Here is a 25674-nt window from a genome sequence, read left to right as displayed (position 1 = left end):
ATAAATATGGAAAATCCAATAAAATGAATGCAAAACAAAATCAACAAAATCACATCCCTATACATTCTCTGCAACTATTAAAAGAAAACACAGCCAGAAGACAACAGACCTTCATTGACTTGGAAGCAGTCACTGAGCAATTGTTTTTACTTACTACTTATTAATTTTGGATGCTATTTTATTAGAAGGGTTAATGTGCAATATATATGATGATGTGATGTAGAAGAGAGCACTGGACTTGGAGTCAAGAAAAACTCAAACTCCTGCCTGTGACACATGCTGACTGGATGATCACAGAAACTTGAGCTCTCAACAGGAAAACAGAGGCAATAACACTGGGAGTACTTATGTCACAAGATGGTTGGGAAGATTCAGTAAAATACTATATGTAAAGCATTCTGCAAATCTTGAAGCACTTACAAAAGGGTCAGTTAGTACTGTTATAATCATAATCTTCATCATTATTATATTTTTCACATTTGAATTATCCTTCAGAGATGTTTTTCTTGCCAGTAAAGTGAATACCTGGAATGCCTATGTGTATATACATGTGTACATATGTGCACACATATGTATATGTGGTATGTGCACATGCATACCCATCTATATCTATAGATGCATGTATGTCTCTCTCAGCAAAAATATAGATATCTCAAATGGCAACTTTGGCACAGTGTAAGCCTCAGCAAGTTCTAGATGAATCAGTTGCTGGTAAAAAGTCACAAAGCAGTGCTTGAGCACACTCAAGTTTTCTGGGTCTGCAGTAGTAACTAGAAAAGCTTTGAAAGTTCACACCAAGATGTAATTTCCAAAAACTAACATGGTCCCATCTGGTGTGCCATATTCTATGCTATCAAATTACTTCCTTCTTATTTATTTAATAGAAGCATGAACACTCATTGAGTTCAATTACACCTGTGAAAATTTTGGCCACAACAACAAAAAAAAAAACAACAGACAAACAAGCTAAAGAAACCCAAAACATTGCTCTCAGATTTACATTAAAACATTGCTCTCAGGTTTACATTTCAAGATGAATTTTAACTAGTATCCAAAAATATTTCTAAGTATTACCTAGAAACATAGCTATCATAATCAAAAAAAAATGAATAGATCTAAGCTTAAAAAAAAATACTAACACAAGTTATGAGGCTAATGAGTATAATCATTACAACATTACTCAGTTCTATTGTTCAAGATTGTTAGATGACAATCTACCAAAAATCTTCCAGTTCAAAATTATATTTATATAAAGTTCATTTTCATTTTTGGCTTCCTGGTATTTCCTTTTCCTGGGACCAAAAGAATCTCAAATTATTCAGCCAAGGTACAAAAAGGAAAGAACAGATGGACCCCTACTCAGTAAATGCCTATGAAATTTTCTCTCTCAAAGCAATTGATACTTAGTCTAATATCCCAGGTTGGGGTGGTTTTGAAGAAAGAGAGCTAGAGAATTTATTGAGGAAAATCAAGCAAGCCATGCCAGAGTGAGCATTTCACCAGATGAGCACAGATCAAAAGCCAAATTTATTTTAGAACTGCAATAACTGCCAAATTATCATACTGAAATATAGCCAAGTGCTATTCAACACAAGTTTTCTTCAATCAGCACCTAACATCAAAGACAAACGCCAAGGTTAAAAAGACATCTGCAAGGATCCCAGACCAAAATGAAGCCAACCAAAAGACCAAACTAAAATAATTAGGAAAAAAAGCCATCCAATTCCAAAACAAAGATTTAAGCCATGAATCCCTAATATTTACCAAAGAAAGTCCAATTTTTTTTATTTAGAATTTTTTTTCCACAGTATATATGCATGAGTAATTTTTAAAATAATATTATCTCTTGTATTCATTTTTCCAAATTATCCCCCCCTTCCCTCCACTCCCTCCCCCGATGACAGGCAATCCCATACATTTTACATGTGTTACAATATAACCTAGATACAATATATGTGTGTAAATACCATTTTCTTGTTGCACATTAAGTATTAGATTCCGAAAGTATAAGTAACCTGGGTAGATAGACAGTAGTGCTAACAATTTACATTCACTTCCCAGTGTTCCTTCTCTGGGTGTAGTTATTTCTGTCCATCATTGATCAACTGGAAGTGAGTTGGATCTTCTTTATGTTGAAGATATCCACTTCCATCAGAATACATCTTCATACAGCATTGAAGTGTACAGCGATCAAGAAAGTCCAATTTAACAGTCCTCCCTAATCCAACACCATCTCTTTTCTCTTTTTTGTTATCTACACATAATCTATTTTCCAACCAAAATGAACTCATTACCTTTCTTCAAACATATACAACTCTTTGTTTTATTTTTGCTTGTGCTGGTTTTCTTTTTTTGCTTATACTATTACTTATTCTGGGAATATTCTCTCTATTCCCCTATCCTACCTACTATCATGTTACTCACCTTTCAAAATTCAGGAAAAATGGCACCCCATCCATGAAAACTTGCCTTCACTGATTCTCTCTTAGCTAGAGATATGCTCTCTCTCTTTTGAACTCCTCCAGATCCTCATCTGTTTGAACTCTCTTATCACTTGTTATAAACAGGCCTTCTTTTATAATTATTACCATGTCTTATAATCCCTACAAAATTGTAATCACCTTCTCACTAGTCCTTACAACAGCCTAGCATAAGACTGCACACAGTAAGGCCATGAGAAATATTTATTGAACAAATAAACATAAAATCTAGTAAAAACAACAACAAAAAAAAAAAAAAAAAAAAAAAAACTGAATAGGTTAAGTCCCTTAATTATGTGCAGAGTTGGAAAGAAATCCAATAAAACTTTGGTCTCACACTTCAGCATTACTTCAATTCATTTCTGAAAACATGTATTATTAAGTTTCAAGGCATTATGCTAAGTTATCGGGATACAAAGTCAAGAACAAGAAAAAAAAAACTTGACTTCATGGACTTTGTAATCTAATAAGGGAAGGGGAAGAGGAAACATATGCATGTATAAATAAATATAAAGTCATTTGAAGAAATGAACACTGATAATGAGACGGATCATAAAAAACTTTCAGGAGGAGGGGACAACTAAGGAAAGAAAAAGAAGACAGGCTAAGGATTCTTCTAAGTAGAAGAGAAGGAGAAAATATATTCAGGCATGGTGGGATAACCTTATAAAGACAAAGAAACTGGCATATGACACAAAGAATTCAGAGATGGTCAATAAATATTTATTAAATGCCTAGGTTGTGCCAAGCACTGTGCTAAATGCTAGGAACAGTTAGTTGGGTTTTTTTGATTTGTTTTAACTCACATTGCTTTATAAATCATGTTGGGAGAGAAAAATCTGAGCAATAGGGAAAAACCATGGGAAAGATTAAAAAAACAAAACAAAACAAAAAAACAGGAAAAAAAAAAAAAAAAAGGAGATGGACATAGTATATTCTGATTTACATTCAGTCTCTTTAGTTCTTTTCCTGGATGCAGATGGCATTTTCTATCCAAATTGCAATTGCTTTGGATTACTGAACCATTGAGAAGAACCAAGTCTTTCATAGTTGATCATCACACTTTCTAATTGTTATTGTATTCCTGGTTCTGCTTGTTTATCTCAGCATCAGTCCATGTAAATCATGTAAATCTTTCCAGAATTTTCTAAAATCATCTTGTTCATCATTTTTATAGAACAATAATATTCCATTACCTTTATATACCACAACTTATTCAGCCATTCTCCAATTGATGGGCATCTACTCATTTTCCAGCTAAGAACGGCTAGTAAGCCAATATAGCTGAAATGCAGACTGCATCATGAAGAATAATATAAAATAAGCCTGGAAAGACTGGTTGGAGTCATATTAAGGACAGTTTTAAATATAATGCTGAAGATTTTTGAGTAAACGACAGTTCTACCTGTGCCTTAGGAAAATGATTTTGGCAGCTATATGAAAAAAGACTACGGAGAGAAAGAGCCTGAAATCAGGAGACTCGGGTAGGAAGTTGTTACAATAGTGTAGATGAGAGATGATAAAAGCCTGGCCTATACTGATTATCCTAAAAATGAAAAAAAGGGGAGAGATTTGAGAAAAGATAAGGCAGGAAAGGATCATCTACAAATATGGGTGCACAGAAAAATAGTTGGTACCCTTGACAAAAATTGAAAATGGAGAAGTGAGTTTAGAAAAGGAAACTACTGAATTCTATTTGGACATGATAAGTTGGACATACTGAGAAATATAGGAGAATATGTCGAGTAGGCAGTTAGCCATGGGGAGTTGGAGTTCAATAGAGAAAAAAGAGCTGGATACAAATCTATTGGCATTGCCACATGAGAATTGGCAATATACAGATACATAAGGAGACACATAGGAATATAGAGCAAAGGTTTCTAGATCCCTCTGGCCCTACCCTTCCAGGTTTACTATTTCCCCCTAAAAGCCTATGAACACTTCTAAGTAACTTGCATAGTGCAAGCCTGCTAGGGGTTGATAGGCCCCTAGCTTCAGCACAACTCAGTGAGGTAGGCTGAGGACAAGGGATAATCTTGTTAGTAAAGTCTCAGCAGACTTTTTGTATATCATCTATAAAGGGGAAGCTTGACTAACCAAAAGGTAGGGGAAAAGTTAATAAAACTAAATTTGAAAGCATGTAAGAGAACGGGCCTCTCCCCAGCCCCAGCAGCTATATGGTAACAGCAACTCTGTGTAAAAGCAGCAAATTCAAAGACAATACAGTGGTACAGAACAACTTCAGCAAATAACCACTAGAGACCCTGAGAAGAAGAGCTGACAAGGACCAAAAACAGTTTTCTACAGCCAGGTGCAAGAGAAGTAATCCTGAAGAGCTTCAACTACCTTTGAACCCGAGTTTTCTGGGAGATTGCTCCCTTCTTTACTGGCAAATCTGAGAGATTATAATCCTTGAATGGAAGAGAAGGATAAAGAATGGTTCTATGAAAAAAATAAATAAATTTTAAAAAGGGGGGGGCAGCTAGGTGGCACAGTTGATACAGCACTAGCCCTGTTCAGGAGGACGGGAGTTCAATCTGCTCTCAGACATTTAACACTTCCTAGCTGTGTGACCCTAGGCAAGTCACTTAACCCCAGCTTCAGAAAAGAAAAGGAAAAAAAAAAAAAAAAAAAAAAAAAAGAATGGTTCTATGGATTGAATTTCTCATTATTTACTTTGCTATTCTGTCCCAATTAGATGCTTTGCTATTTGATTTATGGTTCCTGCTTGGTCTGCTGGTAGGAAATGCACTGTTTGAGGGCCCAAACTGCCCTGCATGATTATTTTTAGCAAAAATGCTCCTCATTGAACCTGGGTGGCAAGGGGTTACTGACTCCAGTGGGATCTTATTACAGGTTTTATTATCTATGTTTTAGAGGTTAAAAACAAAAACACTGAAGCTCAGAGAAATAAAAACTAACTTGCTAAGAAGAACATTGCTAGTAAGCATTAGAGCCAGGATTCATACACAAATATTCTGACTTCAAGACAAACTTCTTCCACCGCCTCATGCATCTCTCCAATTTGAAAGGCAACTAGAAATGATCATAATTATAAAGAATTATTATGTGTGCATATGTATCTTAAACAACAATTATTTATCATGTAATTTTTACAATAGGATCTCAATTCACTTTACATTTTAAGTACAGTGACATAATTGGGGAGATGTTAATAGATATTTTTTAGCTCAGAACTCTCAGAGAAATTACTTATCCTAAAAACAAGGAAAAGCCTTTGTAATATCCAATCCAATCCTAATGTCCTATTTTGTTCTCCTTTAGACTCACAGTTAGAAACATTTACCCCATTATTTAATATATACCACTACCAAGAGATAGGAGACTAGAGGGGAAGATTGAAGTAAACAATTTCAGACTTGACCACTGCATGGTTGCTTTCTTTGACCACAATTATTTGTTATAAAGGAAGATTTTTCTTATTGGGGCATAGGGATTTGGAAAGAAGGGGATTAGTAATAGGAATTCCAAAAAAAGAAAAAAGGAAAAAAAGGAAAAAAGGAAAAAAAGGCTTCCTATAGAATTTTAAAAAGCACAGAAGGAAACAGAGATGAGCAGCAAAAAGACTTTGTAATAAACATACTAGATTATATTCTTTTTTAAAAATATAAGCTATTCATTATATACTTATAGTTTCCTACATAATCCTCTTTTTCCCTTCTTCAGTAAATAAGGAAATACTTGTGTTTAGTGAATACAGAACAAAAAAATTAATAAAAATTAATAAAATGTTGAGCCACTGCCTTTATTACAGTAAGCCCAAGATTTCTATCTATATGACAGAAGTGCTGTGATCCAGAACTGTTGAATTACTCTCATTCCCTTGAATGGTCAAAAACTGAATGTTCCCCAGTGCTTGAATGTCCAGGACTCAAGGCTCTGCAGCCAAGAAACTAAAATTAATTGTGTCAAAAAAGTAAATGAAGGGCACTCTTCACTGAGCATCGTACCAGGGAAATCAACACAAGAATAAAATAGTCCTGGACTTTCTAGAAGCTTACATTTCACTAGGGAATACACACACAACTAAGTAAATATTAAGGATATACCAAATTATGCCAAATCATTTCAAAGAAGAGAGAGTGCTCATGACAGGTACCAGGGAAAGCTTGTGCAAAGGCCTATGGACAGGACACAGAATGTTGTGGCAACCAAGTGGAATCTTTGCTATGATGGGCTCAGAATCAGGAAGACTGCCTCAGACACTCTTAGCTGTATGATCTTAGGCAAGTCACTTCACCCCCTGGGTCTCAGTCTTTCATCTATAAAATGAAGGTAACAACCTCCCAAAATTTTTGTGAGGATCAAATAATTCAACATTACAAAGCACTTTGCAGAACTTAAAGTACCATTTAAATGCAAGCTTTATCGTTATGATCATGATGATTATTACAGGGAAGAACAACTAGGTCAGTTTGGTATATGAGCATGCATGAGAGGGAATAATGTGAAAACAAGTCCTGTCAGGCAGGCAGCATTTATTAAGCTTCTATTTAGGTGCCAGGTTAGTGCTAACCACTAGAGATATAAAGAAAAATTAAGACAGTTCTTGCTTTCAAGAAAGCCACAGTCTAATGGAAAGAGAGATACAAGTTAGATTGTGAAGGACTTTAAATGCCAAACAAGGAAGTTTGTGTTTTATCCTAAAAGCAACAGGAAGCCATTAAGATTTTGGTCAGGTCTGTGCTTTTGGAATATCCATTTGGTGGCTGTGTGGATGATGGATCAGAGAGGGAATACATTTAAGGCAGGGACCAATGAAGAGACTTTTGTAATAGTCCAGGTAATAAGTGATGAGGCAAAGGCTAAAGTTAGGTAGAGGCTGTGTGATGGAAGAAAAGAGGACAGCCAGAATAGGCATTATGGAGATAGCGAGACTTGGTCTTTGTATCAGGTTTGAAGGAGAGAAATGATTCCAAACCTGGATGACTGGAAAGAAGTAGTGCCTTTGAAAGAAATAGGGAAGTTACTTTTGTGACTCCTGAACTTTTATCATATAGATGTGCCCAAAGTCCACAAAATTTCTTGATCTGAAAAGATTAAAAAACAGTTCTCTATCACATCAAATGAAACTATTTTATATTACACAATAGGAAAAATATTTATAGGTACCCTTCATTTAATGAAATAAGTATAAAGGCTATTGAGAAAAAGCAAATATCTATTAAGTGAATCTTTTTTTTTCCTACTGAGGTCCTTTTAAAAAAATTCAGATGGATAAAAAAAATTAGTCATTTAAGTGATAAAACCTACTTAAGAATGGTAGCAAGTATTTTTTAAATCATGCACTTAAAGGGAAAAAATTGCTAATATAATACTAAGATCCCATACTAATGATATAACAAGTTTATGCTCAAAAATCAAGTTGCAGTATGTAAATGCCCAAACTATTGTGAACACTGCTGTAATGATATAATTAACATATTCCCACAGCAGAGGTAGCAATTCCTAAATCAATATAGCTAATATTTCCACCAACTTTATCTTTATATCCAACTTCATTTCTTTACCTTTAAAAAAACATACACCCAATACTTTTCCCACCACATGAAATCACTGGTCTTTTTCCAGATTCTTTCTGCCTGATAACATCTGTACAGTACGCTGGAACAGCAGGAAATCGCAGCACATAAAGCTAAGTAAGGACTCAAATGGTCAGTGTTTGTTTAGCAATGAAGGTTCAGCCCCACCTCAGCTTAGTCAAACAACTATTCCACAGACTTGTAGGTAATACCTGTGTGTAGAAATCTATTCCTAGATCACTAGTTTATTAACCTAATGGATTATGGCCTTGTTAGATGATATTTGTTTATCAAAATGACATTTACTGAACCTATGGCAAGATTCATAATTATAAAGATGATGATAATAACAGCTCATATTTACATAGTACATTCAGTTTTGCAAAGCATTTTGTATATGTTGCCCTACTTTTTAAATTTTAGTAATATTTTCCCCAGTTACATTCACTTGACCAAATTTATTCATGGCTTTAGGTCACTATAAAACTAAATCCTTGAGAGTTTTTTTAAACCCAGAAAGTTATAAAATCATTATAGAGTCAATTAAAGCATGTGTCAGAGGAGATCAAATATGCACCTTATTTTCCAGCGGTGTCTATGTCTTTCCATTTTATTTGTATGCTTTGACTTTACACATCTTTGTATCCTCTAAGATACCAAACACAAAGCTCTGCAAATCAAAGCCAGAACTGCAGGTAAAGGCAAGGCAGGCAAGGCAGGCAAGGCAGAGAGGCCGCCTGGGAGGAAAAATACTTGGATTCACTTTCCATGGTGCTTAAGTATTTATTTTGTGATACATCAGGTTCCACATGTGATAATGCAGGCTCAAAACCTGTAGTTACTCAAAGAGTAATAGACAGCCTAGTTTTCAATGTGAGAAGGACATAACAATAAACTATGCCCAGGATAATGACAATGGCTTGTTCTGATTCTGCTATATCTAAGAAGTATTCAATAAATATTGGAGAATGAATCCATGAAAGCAAGAAAGGCATTGTGTACAACCCAAAGACTACAAAAAAGTAGTCTCTTTTTCATTTTCAAGGAATTTGCAATTCAATTGGAAGAAACATGGTTTACATAGAAAGGTAACAGTTAAAAAAAAAATAGGCTAACATGTTAGTAATACAGAGAATGAGATGAAACATAGTATAATCGAAAGACTATTAGGAGTCTATAGAACTGAAATGCCGTGAATTTTGTGACCTCAGAGAAGTCTCTGTTCCTGTTTCTCATGTAAAATGAAGATGGTCTCTAAAATTCCTTTTAACCCTAAAATCTTGTCATTCTCATATGAAGTCTGGGTTAATTCCCTGGAGGCCTCAGAATCACCCGGAGTCAAGATAAGCAAAAGTCCTTGGTCTTTAGGGGGAAAAGTGAAGGGGACAGACAAACCTCCACAAGGCTCGCCACCAACCTCCCTTCTCGTTGACCTCCTCCAAAGTGACTCTGGTTTATCTTACTCCACTCCCTAATCCCTCCTACAATTATCTGTATATACCAAAAGATGGAGCCAGCACCAAATAGTGAAAAGGGCCATTTTTCCAAGTATATGCTAATAGAGTATTGTCCAATAGGTAATTAGCCTTAAGTGCTCGGTTGTCTGATTCCAGTGTACCTATTCAGAGTTTCAGCCCTTTACATTCTAAGTACATTTAAAAACATTTTTTAAAGGGGAAAGGGGAAGGAGAGATTACTGCAATCAATCTACTACATGTAGAACCATCAAGGAAAAAATGCATGAAGAAAATGGGACTTCAGTGAGACCTTAAAGAATGACCAGGAATTTCTCAGGCAGAAAATGGTGTTCCAAGCTTCACATTGCAGAATGAAGGGATATGTATGAATCCTGCCCATGACAAGCTAACAATGGAGGTAACAATAGGAAAAGCACAAATGAAGAGTTAAATGAAAACAAAATTTAGTGGTCCCTATTTGAATTCCAATCACATTATTTATTTTACTGAAGCCTCAGTTTCTTTATTTGCAAAGTTAGGAAAGTAATTCCTACACTATTTACATTACAGGATTGCTACAGGAATCAAATGAAATGATATACATAAAGTTCTTTAGAACCATATGTCAGCGATTATTACATCCAAGAAGACAGTACTAAAATGTGTGATGTAATAGGATACAGAAAATAATTACACAGTAGAAACACAGGATCACATATTTAGAGCTAGAAAGGTCATTTAATCTAAACCCATCATTTTTCAGATGGCATCGGGGACAGGAACATGATTGTAGAACCCCAAACAAAACAGTGACCTTGGAAATCCTCTTGGAAGTGCTCTTCATTTCCTAGGGAAATAGGAAAAAAATTTTCCTGCAGACATGTCTGCCACAATAATATAAACCTGCTGGTTAGGGCTCTCGAATCCCACCTTCTCTATAACTGTTTCTGACCTTTAAGCTGAAGAAAATTATTCATGCTAGCTCTGTATTTGCATAAACAATACCCAAATTAACAATTAAACAACAATTCTTGGTCAAAGTTAAGTAGCTTCTTTTAATAGTAAACACCAAGTGTCCATGCTACCCTGTTTTAAAATATATATATACACACTGGGGCAACTAGGTGGCCCAGTGGATAGAGCACCAGCCCTGAAGACAGGAAGATTTGAGTTCAAATCTGCCCTCATACACTTAACACTCCCTAGCTGTGTGGCCCTGGGAAGTCACTTAACCCCAATTGCCTCAGCAAAAAAAAGAAAAGAAAAGAAAAATACACACACATATTTTTTAAAACAAAAGTTGCATATAATAGATGTTCCTAGTTTCATATACAAGTCCTTTTTTGTCCTTAATATCGGAACTTTGTTGTTTATTGATATTTGTCATGTTCATCGATGACTTCCAAGTTCATTTTTTTTTTTAATTTGGAAACAATGGGTCCATGATTTAGGCATAAAAAACGAGATCATAAATAAATTAGAGGAACATAGGATAGTTTACCTCTCAGACTTGTGGAGGAGGAAGGAATTTATGACCAAAGGAGAACTAGAGATTATTGATCACAAAATAGAAAATTTTGATTACATCAAATTAAAAAGCTTTTGTACAAACAAAACTAATGCAAACAAGATTAGAAGGGAAGTAACAAACTGGGAAAATATTTTTACATAAAGGCCTCATTTCCAAAATATACAGAGAACTGACTCTATTATAAGAAATCAAGCCATTCTCCAATTGAAATATGGTCAAAGGATATGAACAAACAATTTTCAGATGATGAAATTGAAACTATTTCCACTCATATGAAAGAGTGTTCCAAATCACTAGTAATCAGAGAAATGCAAATTAAGACAACTCTGAGATACCACTATACACCTGTCAGATTGGTTAAGATGACAGGAAAAAATAATAATGAATGTTGGAGGGGCTGTGGGAAAACTGGGACACTGATACATTGTTGGTAGAGTTGTGAAAGAATCCAACCATTCTGGAGAGCAATCTGGAATTATGCCAAAAAGTTATCAAACTGTGCATACCCTTTGATGCAGCAGCGCTACTACTGGGCTTATATCCCAAAGAAATACTAAAGAAGGGAAAGGGACCTGTATGTGCCAAAATGTTTGTGGCAGCCCTTTTTGTAGTGGCTACAAACTGGAAGATGAATGGATGCCCATCAACTGGAGAATGGATGGGTAAATTATGGTATATGAATGTTATGGAATATTATTGCTCTGTAAGAAATGACCAGCAGGATGAATACAGAGAGGTTTGGAGAGACTTACATGAACTGATACTGAGTGAAATGAGCAGAACCAGGAGATCATTATATACTTCAACAACAATACTGTATGAGGATGTAGTGTGATGGAAGTGGATATCTTCAACAAAGAGAAGATCTAACTCAGTTCCAATTGATCAATGATGGACAGAATCAGCTACACCCAGAGAAGGAACACTGGGAAATGAGTGTAAAAAGTTTGCATTTTTGTTTTTTTTTCTCCCAAGTTATTTTTTACCTTCTGAATCCAATTCTTCCTGTGCAATAAGAAATTCTGTTCTGCACACATATATTGTACCTAGGATATACTATAACATATTTAACATGTATAAGACTACCTGCTATCTTAGGGAGGGGTGGAGGGAAGGAGAGGAAAATTCGGAACAGAAGTGAATGCAAGGGATAATGTTGTAAAAAAAATTACCTATGCATATGTACTGTCAAGAAAAAGTTATAATTATAAAATGAATTTAAAAACTAAAGTATTAAAAAAATAAAAAATAAATTTGGGAACTGCACTTTCAGGACTACAAATTTTTCAAATATATCCAGTTTATTCATACATCCCCAAACTTATGCTAGATGAACTGAAAAACTATCATACTGAGATAAATAGGAATAATCAGCCTGAAAAAACACATGAATGAGTCAGCAACTGAAGACAAGCAAATAAATAAAACTGAGTCTTTGTTCACTAACAAAACAATAAGACAGCAATAAACTTCATCTTTCCTCCACAAACTAGTGCAAAAGCCTTCATCTTCATTCAATCTATTCCTCTTCCTGGGACCTTACCTGAAGACTGATTCTCCAGGGAACTTTTCTGAAAGTGACACATTTAGAATATGAACTAAGATAGTATTTCTTTAAATAACTCCTAACTGACACAAATAAAATCATGGGCAGTACATGCCTGAAACAAGTATTAATAAGCCGGATATCTATATAAGGCCATCTCTTCTATGCTAATCTCCTTACCTATAACTCTTTAGTTGGAGCAAAAATGCTCCAGAGAATAACTAGCTAGCAAACAATCAAATTACTTTCAAACTGCCAGTACCTCAGGTAGTCAGAATTTTACAGTTTTCTTTCTTTTTTTTTTTTTATAGTTTATTTTATTTTTTAAAATTTTATAATTATAAAATTTTTTGACAGTATATATGCATGAGTAATTTTTTTATAACATTATCCCTTGTATTCATTTTCCAAATTTTCCCTCCCTCCCTCTATTCCCTCCCCTAGATGACAGGCAATCCCATACATTTTACATGTGTTACAGTATAACCTAGATACAATATATGTTTGTAAATCCAATTTTCTTGTTGCACGTTAAGTATTAGATTCCGAAGGTATAAGTAACCTGGGTAGATAGACAGTAGTGCTAACAATTTACATTCACTTCCCAGTGTTCCTTCTCTGGGTGTAGTTGTTTCTGACCACCAGAATTTAATAGTTTTCATGCTGACTGACTGTAATATCCTTGGTCCCTCCATAATTTGGAAGGATGCAACTTTATCCATTATCTGAAAGTTTTGTTGTGAATTGATCCAACCATTCTGGAGAACAATTTACAGCTATGCCCAAAGTGCTATAAAAATTGTGCATGCTCTTTGATTCAGAAATACCTATCCCAAAGAGATCATAAAAAGGAAGAAAAGACCCACGTGTACACCCACATTTATAGCAGCTTTTTTTGTGATGGTAAAGAATTAGAAATTGAGGGATCCCCATCAATTGGGGAATGACTGAATAAATTGTGGTATATAAATATAATGAAATACTATTGTGCTATAAGAAATAATGAGCAGGCAGATTTCAGAAAAACCTGAAAAGACTTTTATGAACTGATGCTGAGGAGAACCAGGAGAACATAGTACATAGTAATAGTAACACCGTCAACTATGATAGACTTATCTCTTCTCAACTATACAATAATCCAAACCAATTCCAAAAGACTCATAATAGAAAATGCATCCATATTCAGAGAAAGAAATATGGAGTCTGAATACAAATTGAAGGTTCCTATTTTCATTTTGTTTTTGTTTTTTCGTTCTTGTAGCTTTTCCCTTTTGTTCTGATTTTTCTTTCACAACATAACTAATGGGAAAATATGTTTAACATGATTGTACATGTATAACCTATATCAGACTATTTGCTTCTCTTGGAGAGGGGTAGTGGAGAAAGGAAGAGGTAGAGATTTGGAACTCAAAATCTTATAAAAATGAATATAATTAGAAAAAATAAAATATTATTAAGTGGAAAAAAATTTAAAAAGAAAGTATATCAGAAAACAGTTAAGGTGAATTTTCTCAATGGTGAATACTCTTAAATTAAAAGCATGTAATACTCTAAATTAAAAGCATGTAACCTCTTATATTTCAAAACAACCCCAATGTCTTAACAAAATGAAGGGGGGAGAAGAAATAGAGTAACAATTTGTAGTCCAAAAATTCTTAACTATAAATAAAATACAACTGCTTAAAGAAGAAATATGCCAATCTCTAGGCCTTAATAATGGAGATGGACATATAGACCATGGATTTGTTTTATTTACAAAGAAATTTTGTACTCTTTTTTAATATAATTCCTGAGGTATCCAGGGCAAAGATTAGAGGTCTTCCCCCATGGCAATAGACTCACAGCCTCTTCTACATACTATTTTTGTCTCACTATCACTTCACCTTTAATTAAAAAAAAAAAAAAAAAAGTGGGGCAACAAGCCAAAAAAGCCCCAGAAGCTTTTAAGCATGGCCAGAATCAATGTCATAGGCTTCTAAGGAAGCTCTCAGCACCCAGCAAAAGTACTGCACAAAGTATTTGATGAATAAATGGGGGGAAATGATCAAAATAGGATACCCTTTTTTTTCTTAATTTAAAAAAGAAAAAGAACACAAATACATTCCACTTTATTCTGAAATTGAGCATATAACTTCTTCGGGACAATTTCTTTCTTCTTCTAAAAATAGGCTGGGAAAGAACTTGGGGCCTACAACATTTTATGAAGCAATAAACCGAACATTCAGTCACTTAGAGAATGACCATGGTTTGAGTTCTAGGATTTCAAGTTCTATAAAAATTATAAGCACAAATGGCCCACACTGGTCTTTTTAACTATATAACTTCAGAAAGACATCAAAAACCACTAGGACCAGGGAAGACTCCAGATTGATATTCCTAAACCTTGAAAAGAGTGGCAATAGTGAGCAAGGAGAGAAAAAACACCAAAAAGGAAGGCATCTATATCCAGCAACAAAACTGGGGAAGACAGATTACACCAGTGTTTATACTTGGCCCTAAGAAATGTGACTTATTGCAGCTTGGATAAGCACTGGATTTTTTTTCCCCCAGTTGTTTAGATCTGACTTTTATTTGTTTGTTTGTTTGTTTATTTATTTATTTACTTATTAAATTAATTTTATCATTATAACTTTTTTATTTTGACAGTACATATGCATGGGTAATTTTTTACAACATTATCCCTTGCACTCCCTTCTGTTCCGAATTTTCCCCTCCTTCCCTCTAGCCCCTCCCCTAGATGGCAGGCATTCCCATACATATTAAATATGTTGTAGTATATTGCACTGGATTAATTTGAAACCAAAAGTAAAAACAAAGACTTTGTCAGCTTTATGATGTATATCTAATGTGCAAAGAAAAAATGTTGATCTTTCTTCTCTCTTAAATCTCTCTTCTATTTTTAAAAAAATGATGAGAAAAAGACATAACCCTAAAACCCTAAAATCAACCAAAAATGTTCCTTTGAATATCTAAATCTGGTTATACACACTCAGATATTAAGGTTAATAAATGGTATCTCTATACCTGAAGTTTAATAAATCTTACTGGAATATGAAATCTAAGGAAAAGAACTACTTATAAACAAAGCATTGTGGCTCTCAACTGCCTAGTCAGTATAGCTGCTTGCTCAAAAATGTGTAGGCTGTCCAAGAATTGTTCTACATGATGAAACATTCCACTGGCTAATTAGAGTCTATTGTATTATTTCTTGTAAATGATATTTTAAATTGAGATTAAATTTACTAAATAATTGGGATTAGCCTGGAAAGTCTTTCAGTCATCCTGATGACAGTATTGTAAGATAAACAGGAGCCAAACTGTATTTAATTCATGAAAGTATTGAAGGAAACAGAATAAGACATGTCTCTGCCTAGTCTAGATCATACTGAGTTAATCACCAAGTTGGCCAATAAGGTAATTTCTTTCCCGAATTGACCTCTGTTCAGACCTTTTAATCTAACCAAGTTCCAACCTTTTAAAGTCCAAGAGGAATTCTACCTCACAAGAGACAGACTCTTGTTATAAGTATGATAAAAGAGATATTTGAAGAAATGAACCGCAACACAAAAAGCAAATGTACTCATCAGTGAGAATGTAAAATCCAACTAGTTTGTCCAGAGTTCCAAGAAGAATCTTACAGCTTTAGAATACAAACAGAAATCGAAAGAGCCAATGAAATTTCAACCTACTACCCCAATTCAGTCTTCACTGCCTTAAACTGAGCATAACGTGTGTTCTTCCTCAACAAGGAAACAACCAAAAGAGTAAATAAATTGGAAAGGAGCCCCGAGAAAAGTTAATATTTGCAATCAGGTCTATTACAATATAAACAATGTCCAATATTTAACCACCCTTGGCACCAAGTAGTCCCCATATCACCAGCCCTTCACCCCAAGTATACTCCCAGTTTTATCTTGGTAATTTGGGGCTTATTATTTATGGTAACAATACTGATAGAAATATGAAATAGTTCATAAAATTGTTAGCAGCAAAGTTACAGGTTGAAACAAAACTGCCTATAAATCTAAACATTGGCTTTCCTTTTCCAATAACCATAATAAGTTTTAAATAGAAAGGCTACAGTGGAAAGCCTTACCTAGCCATTCCAATCTAAGATTTATCATAAAAAAGTATAAAAAGGAAAAAAAAATTCCTGTGAAAATAAAATGGCTATGAATATATCTAGACATATTCATAGATGTTTTACTTCTAAAAGTAAAAAATGGAAATCTAATATGTCCAATCAACTGAAGAAGGACTGAATAAAGTAAGCTATATTTCTACAATTGAATATTATGACCTCCAAAAGACCTTCATGAAGTGATGCAAAGGGAACCCTGCAGAATCATAGCTGGCTTTATACAATGACTGCTATTACATAAAAGGAAGAAAACAAAACTTGAGAGGGTGCAAATGAGACAGACTTGGAAAAGAAAATCTGGGTGGATAGCTGTTAAAAAATATTATTTCTATCTTTGTTAAATGCAAAAGGATATGTGAAAAGTTTTATTCTTTCTTTTGTATGTTTGATTAATGTCTTTAACTAACAACCAAGAAACCTGGGTTATAGCTCTAATTCTTCTATTAACTAGCTAGGTTAATATGCTAATCACCTAATCTGTTAGCTATGTTAATCCACCTTTCTGGGTTTCATTTTCTAACCTCTACAATGGAGAGGGGGATCCCGACTAAATGACCTCTGATCCATTCCCAATTCTGTAAATCCACAATACCCCTTCCCATTTCAGTGCTTATCTATATATCTATGCATAGCTATATCTTATGTATTCTCTACACAGATCAGAGAGATCATTTTCTTATTTAGGCCAGTTATTACAAACCTAGATGCAAGGGTCAGGGTCCTAAAGAATTGTTCATTAGAAAATGATGTTCAACAACTGTTTGGACATGTATACATGTATTGTGTTTGATTTATATTTTGACATGTTTAACATGTATTGGTTAACCTGCCATTTGGGGGGGGAGGAGGGGAAAAGTTGGAACAAAAGATTTGGCAATTGTCAATGCTGTAAAAATTACCCATGCATATATCTGGTAAATGAAAACTATAAAAAAAGAAAAAAGGAAAAAGGAAAGAAAGAAAGAAAGAAAGAAAGAAAGAAAGAAAGAAAGAAAGAAAGAAAGAAAGAAAGAAAGAAAGAAAGAAAGAAAGAAAGAAAGAAAGAAAGAAAGAAAGAAAGAAAGAAAGAAAGAAAGAAAGAAAGAGAAAGAAAGAAAGAAAGAAAGAGAAAGAAAGAGAAAGAAAGAAAGAAAGAAAGAAAGAAAGAAAGAAAGAAAGAAAGAAAGAAAGAAAGAAAGAAAGAAAGAAAGAAAGAAAGAAAGAAAGAAAGAAAGAAAGAAAGAAAGAAAACGATGTTCAAAAATGATAATCAAGATTCAATGTGCCCAATTCTCTCATCCTTACCAGAAGAGGTTGGCCAAGTTTGGGTGCCTATGTGCTCTGAAGACTCATTCTAATAATAACACATGCAATCCTCAGAACAAACCTGACCAAGTTATGTTTCATAACTTCAGGAGTCTATTAAAAAAAAAAAAAAAAAGAAAACATTCTAAAATCCAATCAACATACATGTAGCTCTCAAGCTAACACTTTATTGAGTAAAACACTTTATTGAGTTATTAAATATTAAAACCTCAATATGATAATATGGAAAGACTTGTTATGATGTAGGATAGATAATCACATACTTAGTACACAATACATATTTGTTTCTATTTTCTCAAAGAACATCATTATCTAGATATCTGTATCAAATCATTTTTGTCCATCTGATCTCAGCAGAGGCAAGAAGGAGGAAGCCAGGAAGAAAGAATACAAGAGCCTGGCTAATGCCCTAGTACAATAACCCAGGGGGCACTAGGCTACTACAATGTAACAGCTACGAAAGAAAGAAAGAAAACGATGTTCAAAAATGATAATCAAGATTCAATGTGCCCAATTCTCTCATCCTTACCAGAGGAGGTTGGCCAAGTTTGGGTGCCTATGTGCTCTGAAGACTCATTCTAATAATAACACATGCAATTCTCAGAACAAACCTGACCAAGTTATGCTTCATAACTTCAGGAGTCTATTAAAAAAAAAAAAAAAAAAAAAGAAGACATTCTAAATTCCAATCAACATACATGTAGCTCTCAAGCTAACACTTTATTGAGTAAAACACTTTATTGAGTTATTAAATATTAAAACCTCAATATGATAATATGGAAAGACTTGTTATGATGTAGGATAGATAATCACATACTTAGTACACAATACATATTTATTTCTATTTTCTCAAAGAACATCATTATCTAGATATCTGTATCAAATCATTTTTGTCCACCTGATCTCAGCAGAGGCAAGAAGGAGGAAGCCAGGAAGAAAGAATACAAGAGCCTGGCTAATGCCCTAGTACAATAACCCAGGGGGCACTAGGCTACTACAATGTAACAGCTACAAAACTAAAATGGATTACTAATTACTAAAGAAATGATGGATTACTAATTCTTCAGGTTCCATTCATGGTCTCTATCTATCTGTAGAGAAGGACTTTGTCAAGTAAGTCAGAGAGATCCTTCAGTTAAGCTATGATTTTGTCCATTTTTGCTGAGTTTTCCTTTCTCCCACACAGCATTGCTTTCCTCCAAAGAATTTTGCAAGATTCCTATAATCTCACCAAAGAATTTACATATATCATACTTTTATTTAGATCTATTACCACAAAAATGAGATGCATGGGGTAGGATCATCAGGAATTGTTCATTAGAAATGGATTTTTATAAAGGCTACAAAAACGATGATTAAAATTTAATGTGTCCAGCATCATAACAGCAGGAGTTAAGGAACTGAGAGCTCATGACAAGTATGGATCTGAAAAAACTCTGAGCCATTAAAATCCAGATATTAATATAACAACATTTCAAGACAAATTTTTGTTGCTCCTTCATATAAGAACTAGAAAAGGAACACCTTAGATTTAGGATTACACATGCTAAAATCAACGAAGAAAAAACAAAAGGAACACCAATTGATATATGCTTAAGTATAGAAGAGAAACACATACTCTACACATACCTCTAGAGATACTCTTTCAATGCTATTCATCTTACTGAACTTTTCTATTCTCTCCACACTAAAGGATAATACAGATGCCTCACTATTACACAAAATCTTTAATGCAGAAATCCCACCCACCCTCACTCTCTCTCTCAAATAAAATAGTCACTTTTCACAGGAGACTTGGATTATGTAGCTAACCTGCTTAAGGAATTCAAGGAAAGGAAAAGGATTACATGTTACATGTGGAAAATTGGTTTGGTAAATATTAATGATAAATATGCTTTCCCAATACTATCATCCTCAAATCCCAGAAGATGAAAATTCTTATACAGATACTAGTACCAGCTTACAATATATCCAGAATTACTAAGGATCAAAAGAGAGGAAAATCAAGTGAAATCTTTGCAATTTATACTTAAGGTTTTGAAACTGAAGACACTTGAACTATTAAAGGCGCAAGCTTGAAAGAGAATTCAAAAGACAAGATGGAAAAATCAAATCTTAGTTTAATGATAGATAGTTAAAGCATCTTCCTAAAAAGGAATTAGGACTTAAAAATCAACATTTGCAATCACAATCTTGAAAGAATACTTCAATTTCTCATTATAGCTTGATTAAAAAATTTAAGTTCAAATGCTTTCATGATCCTAAAATACAAACAAAAATCCAATGACAATATACCACTTTTAGAGTCTAAGCCATTATTTTGTGTCACCCTCCCCCCCACCCTCCCACCCCCTAACCATCATGCTGATTTTCAGGCAAGCACTGAACACCATGTATATTTCTAATTCCATTTGCTATTAAAACATTTCAAAATGTTTTCTTTGAATGAAGATGGGAAATAAGGAAACAAGTTTCTCAAGAAAAGAAGACAAAATCACTCAAAAAATTTTTTTGAGTGGGGTCAGGATTAAAGAATCAAGATTTATAAGCTGAGGTGGGGATAAGGTACCTAAGGCAGAGAGACCAAAATGAAGATTTAGCCAGACTGAAGTAAATGGTGAAAAAGGAATTTTATAAAAAAGATCATCATGTTCATTATTTTGAAATAGAAAGACAGTAAAGTATTTAGGAGTAGTTTCAGAAATTTTTTTGTGTTAAAATCATTGTGCCTGACTGTTAGGTAAAAAAGAGGTAAATATATTTTAGTTAATTGAGGAGTAATGAAAGAAGAGGCCTCTGTATCCACAGCATTTAATACAATACACACTAAGGATTGAATTGTTGACATGACTGACTGCCTATTAATGTGGCGAGTAAACTGTCTGAGAATTTGTTGATCGATCCATCTTTTTTAATTAAACTACCAAACTAGATTTCTTTCTGCTATATTCATGTGGACATTCATTCATTCAGTGAACAAATATTTGTGAAGCAGATGCTGTTAAAACTATGATAGAATGTAGTTTGGTTAAGATTTAGTAGCTGCCCATGTGGAACTTACTAAGAGAAAGCTAAGACAACAAAAATGGACTATAATATACAATATTGCATGGTGTGTTAAAGAGTTGCAAAACAATGTGCTAAGTGAAGTCTGAGAGTATTGAGAGGCTCAAAGAAAACTGCAGAGGAAATGCCATTTGAGCTGAGTTTGAAGGATGGCAAGAATTCAACTAAGGAAAAGGGGGGAAAGAAAGGCATTCCTGGCATTGAGAACTCGGGAGAATTCAGGGTGGTTAATGGGGTGGGGGGAGACACAGATTTTGTTTTGTTTGACTGAAATGAAAGAAGAGGGATGAAACTAGGGAATGACAAAGGAATTTGAATTGTACTGAGTAGGTATTAGGTAGTGACCAAAGATTTATGAGTAGAGAAGTGACATGACTAAATATAAGAAAGAGTCTTCTTGCACAATTACCAAAAAATCAAAATAAAAATGGATCAGAGAGGAAAAGACCCGTGAAGAGGCAATATAACAAATAGTAGGTACTAAAGAAGGCCTGTTCCAGACTGTTGTTAATGGAAATAGTGTGATGGAGGAACACGAGAAATTTTTCGGAGGTAGAATCAGTGGAAGTTGGTAATTAAATGAGTGTGAATTGAGGGAGAGGAAAGAGTTAAAGGTGACACCAAGGTCACAAACAGGGGAGAAAGAGAGATTGGTGGTACCACATACAGAATTAGGGAAGATGGGTTTAGAGAGAAGGTAAAGTATAAGACTATAATAAGGCTAATCCATAGAAGCCTGATTTGTGCAAAAATTCATTAGTTATCCCATAGGATTATTGTAGGGAAAACATAAATCTTAAATGATTGTGATTATTAATCACTCAAATATTCAATTTTTTGTTATTTCTAATTCATCCTGGAAAATGGAATTGAGGAATATACAAATGGATCAATATTTCTCATTCTCACAACTAAGAAGTCACTTGTTATCGTGGACTTTTTCAGTTAGAAGGCTGTCAGAAATCAAAAAGACATCTCCCAGAATTTAAAAAAAAAAAAAAAAAAAGTTGCTAAAACCCAGTTATGAAAAGGTCCTTAGATGTCCTTAGATTATTTTCATCAACCAAGCATGTTTGTTTTCAAAACACTCTACTAGAAGATAAATTAAATGGCTTTTTTAAAAAAATTATTTTAAACCTAGTATATGCTCCTACCTTTATAAGAAAAGATTCTGGCTACCAAATCCTTGTATGATAAAAACACACAAGACAAATACTATGAGGAAATCAGTCTATATAGGCTACTCTTTCCTACAAACAACCTTGGATCCCAGCAATTGCTAACATATTTCACCTGAATGTAACTTAGTCAAGGTTAAAAAGAAAACTTATTAGGTCAGAATTACTAAGACCTAAATAAACAACTATTAATAAAGGGATGCAGCAGGTTAAAGGTCAAACTTTGTGCAGGACCCATATTTGGCTTTGGAAATTCTATTGGTTGTTTCCTGTAAATGTAAAAACAAATTGACAAGAAAGTTAAGCAAAGATATAACCTTGGTGAAAGGTTAACTTTGGTCTTCCCAAATTGCATGCTAATAACTAACCTGGTTCTAAAAAGCTCTTCTCTCGCTGAAGCAGGTCACATCTAGGCGGCTCAATTTTTCAGTGGCACTCAGATCACCTCCCTCTCTCCCTTCCCCCACTGGTAGACTAGAAAAGGGAAAACCAAGTACCGTGTAGCCAGCCTGTTTTGCCCTAAGGGCTTAACGCAACCATGAAATGGAGCACAAGAAATGGCATTTTCCAAACACTGGAAAGATGAGGGTTTGGGAAATGGTTGAACTAAGTCCCTAAGAGCTATTTTAAAAATACTAGACAAGGGAATCTGCAACTACAAGTCAACATCTTCAGCACGCTTAAATCGCCCCAATCTTGCTTCCCCATTCAAAACCAAAGCAGGGCAGCAGAAGCATCTATGAACACCAAACTCCCGGCACTTGCTCCTTTGAGACTGCCTCAAAGGGTGAAACTACGGGTTTAAGCCCCGTCCATTTTAAAGGACAAGCTCGGAAGACTGGGCCAGTCCTTTCACATGTACAAACCCCTCCCTCCATCCTCCCGGCTATGCAAAAAGGCAGAAGGTAGGGAGGGAGAGTTCCAGCCAACTGACCACCTTAGGGGAATAGGGGAGGAGAAAATAAGGGAAAGGAGGGGAGGAGCAGGGAAGAAGCAAACCAAGAAGAGGTACCAAATTCGCCCACCTTTCTTAAACTCTTCCAGCATGGCGTCCAGCTTAGTGTCATTGAAAACAAAATGCAAAGGGTGATTGTAAAACTTCGTGATGGTTTTCAAGGGAGTGGAGTCATCGGGATCAACGAACGCCAAGTCCTTGACAAAGAGAAGGTCCACGATGTTGGAGCGCTCCCCTTCGAAGACCGGGATGCGAGTGTAGCCGCTCTCCATGATCTCCGACATCGTGTTGAAATCCAGGATCGCCTCTCCGGTGATCATGAAGCAGTCTCGCAGCGGAGTCATCACGTCCTCCACCGTTTTGGTGCGGAGCTCCAGCGCCCCTTGGATGATGTTGAGCTCCTCCTTGACGAGGTCGTTGTAGGGGTCGGTGACGCGAAGCATCTCCAGCAGTTTCTCGCGGTTGTAGACTGTGCCGATCTCCTGGCCCAGGACGCAGTCCAGCAACTTGCTGACCGGGTAGGAGGCAGGAAAGGTCATCATCATGAAAAACTTGGTGAGGAAGATGGTGTTGGCGCCCACCGCCAGGCCGTGCCGGGAGCAGATGGCCTGAGGCACTATCTCCCCAAAGATGACTATGCCGATGGTGGAAACCACCACGGCCACCAGGCCGGAGCCCGCGATGTCGTCCAGCAGGATGGTGAGGGTAGTGTTGACCAGCACGTTGCCCAGCAGCAGGGAGCACAGCAGGTAGTTGCCCTGCCTGCGCACCGGCTCGATGCGCTTGGCGTAATTCTTCTCCTTTTCGGTGCCGCAGTTCTGCACGATGCGCAGCTCCATGGGGTCCAGCGCCATCAGTCCCAGGTTGAGGCCGCTGAACATCCCCGAGAGGCAGAGCAAGAGCGAGATGAAGATCACCTGCAGCCAGAAAGGTAACAAGAACTTCTTCTCCTCCCCCACGATCATCTTCGTGTCCTCGCCATCGTGGTAGATCCAGGTGGTCTCTGCCCACGGGGGCGGAGGGAGTCCGGCCACGCCGCGGCCGCTTTTGCCCCCCACGGCGCTGCCCGCTGAGCCGGGGCCGCCGGCCGCCACGGGCGGCGTGGAGAGCGACGTGCACAGGTAGTAGGATTTGCTCTTCTCCGTCTTGCGCAGAGGCTTGATTTCGATCTCGATGATGCCCGACGTGCGGCGATTGAGGACGATGTGGGGCAGGATGATGATGTCCGAGGTGCGGATGCCGCAGCGCTGGGGGCCGCTCTCCGGCTCGGGCTGCAGGGGGCCCCCGGCTCCCCTTTCCCCATGGCCCTGCCGCCGCCGCTCGTGCTCAGTGAAAGCGATGCGAGACCAGGTCTCGTTGTTGATGTTCTGCCCGTAGACCCGCAACTTGACCCGGGTCCGCTCGCTCACCCGCAGCGCCCCCCCTTCCATAAACGACACGTCGTTCGTGTCTTCCAGCCTCAACCCGATGATCACCGTCTCCTCCGCCTCGCCGACCCCCGCGCAGCTGCCCCCGCCGCAGCAGCAGCTCATCACCAGCAGCAGCCCTGCCACCACCCGCAGGACCTCCCGGCCGTGGGCACTGGGGCTGCGGCGCGCCGCCATCTTCCAAGTGGGCAGTGCGGCGGCCACCGGCCCGCCCGCCATCTTTACTCCGGGCTTACAACCGCCACAGCCAATCATAAGGGGGCTGCTCCGGCTGCGGCTTCATCCTTCTCTCTGGCTGCCCGAGGCGCAGGCACCGGCACCTCAGCTGGGCTGCCACCGGGAGTCCTCCCCCGGCACTTCACTGCCCCCTTCCCTTGCTGACACTGACACTGCCGGAGCCAAATACTGGACCTCTAGCCTGAGTGGGGAGGGGGAGGAGGCGGGAGCGGTCAGGCACCAACTTGAAGAACAGGTAGACCAACCAGTCAGGAGCGAGCACTCGCCCTCTCAGTTAGGGGGCTGGAATGAAGGCGTGGCCACCGGCTGCCCCATGGACCAATAGCAAGATAATGGGGTGGGGCGATCTTTACCCCGGCCCCCTCACCACGCCAAGTTTCCAACTGCAAGGCGCGTGACTCTTGTGTATGTGTGAGGGGAGGAGGTGTGGCCAGCAGGAACCCATAAACCAATAAGAGATCCGAAATTGACGGAAAAAGGTGGGGCCGCCCGAGGCCTAGCCAATGAAATTCGAGCATCCCGCCAGCCGGGCACTCTCCTTCAGGAACTTGATAGTAGACCGAGGCTCGTGCTTTTTTGCAGGTGCAGTGTCAGATTCGGAACTCTGCCCCGCCGCGTGGTATTTTGCGCTTCGCTCGAGCAAATACATATATTGGCCGCTTCTCATTTCATCGTTTGGTCTGCGGGATTTAGTGCGGGCGCTGCGTGAGCTGAGCCCTGATCTAGCACCGTTGGCAGAAGGTCTCTGCAGGGTTAGAGAAGCCAGTTTGGAGAGGGTGGAAGCGCGCGTGAAGCTAAGAAGCATCTG

General features: G+C 37.0%; 1 protein-coding gene across 5 annotated transcripts in view; it reads right to left on the bottom strand.

Annotated features, from left to right (window-relative positions):
• The window catches only part of CNNM2 (cyclin and CBS domain divalent metal cation transport mediator 2), a 147364-nt gene extending 122346 nt beyond the window's left edge, over window positions 1-25018 (bottom strand). For 4 of the 5 annotated variants that reach the window (XR_012487044.1, XM_074295475.1, XM_074295477.1 and 1 more), the window contains exon 1: window positions 23273-25010. Coding sequence is in view for 4 of the 5 variants with exons in the window: in XM_074295475.1 (XP_074151576.1) it covers window positions 23273-24884 (1612 nt within the window). In the remaining variant the exon portion in view is untranslated. Of the gene's footprint in view, window positions 1-23272 lie in introns of all 5 variants that reach the window. The other variant, XM_074295474.1, reaches the window with a different exon arrangement.
• Between the last annotated feature and the right edge of the window lie 656 nt (window positions 25019-25674).

The sequence above is a fragment of the Sminthopsis crassicaudata genome, chromosome 2 (genome assembly GCF_048593235.1).
Source record: "Sminthopsis crassicaudata isolate SCR6 chromosome 2, ASM4859323v1, whole genome shotgun sequence".
NCBI lineage: Eukaryota > Metazoa > Chordata > Mammalia > Dasyuromorphia > Dasyuridae > Sminthopsis > Sminthopsis crassicaudata.
This window is presented reverse-complemented; position numbering and strand designations above follow the sequence as displayed.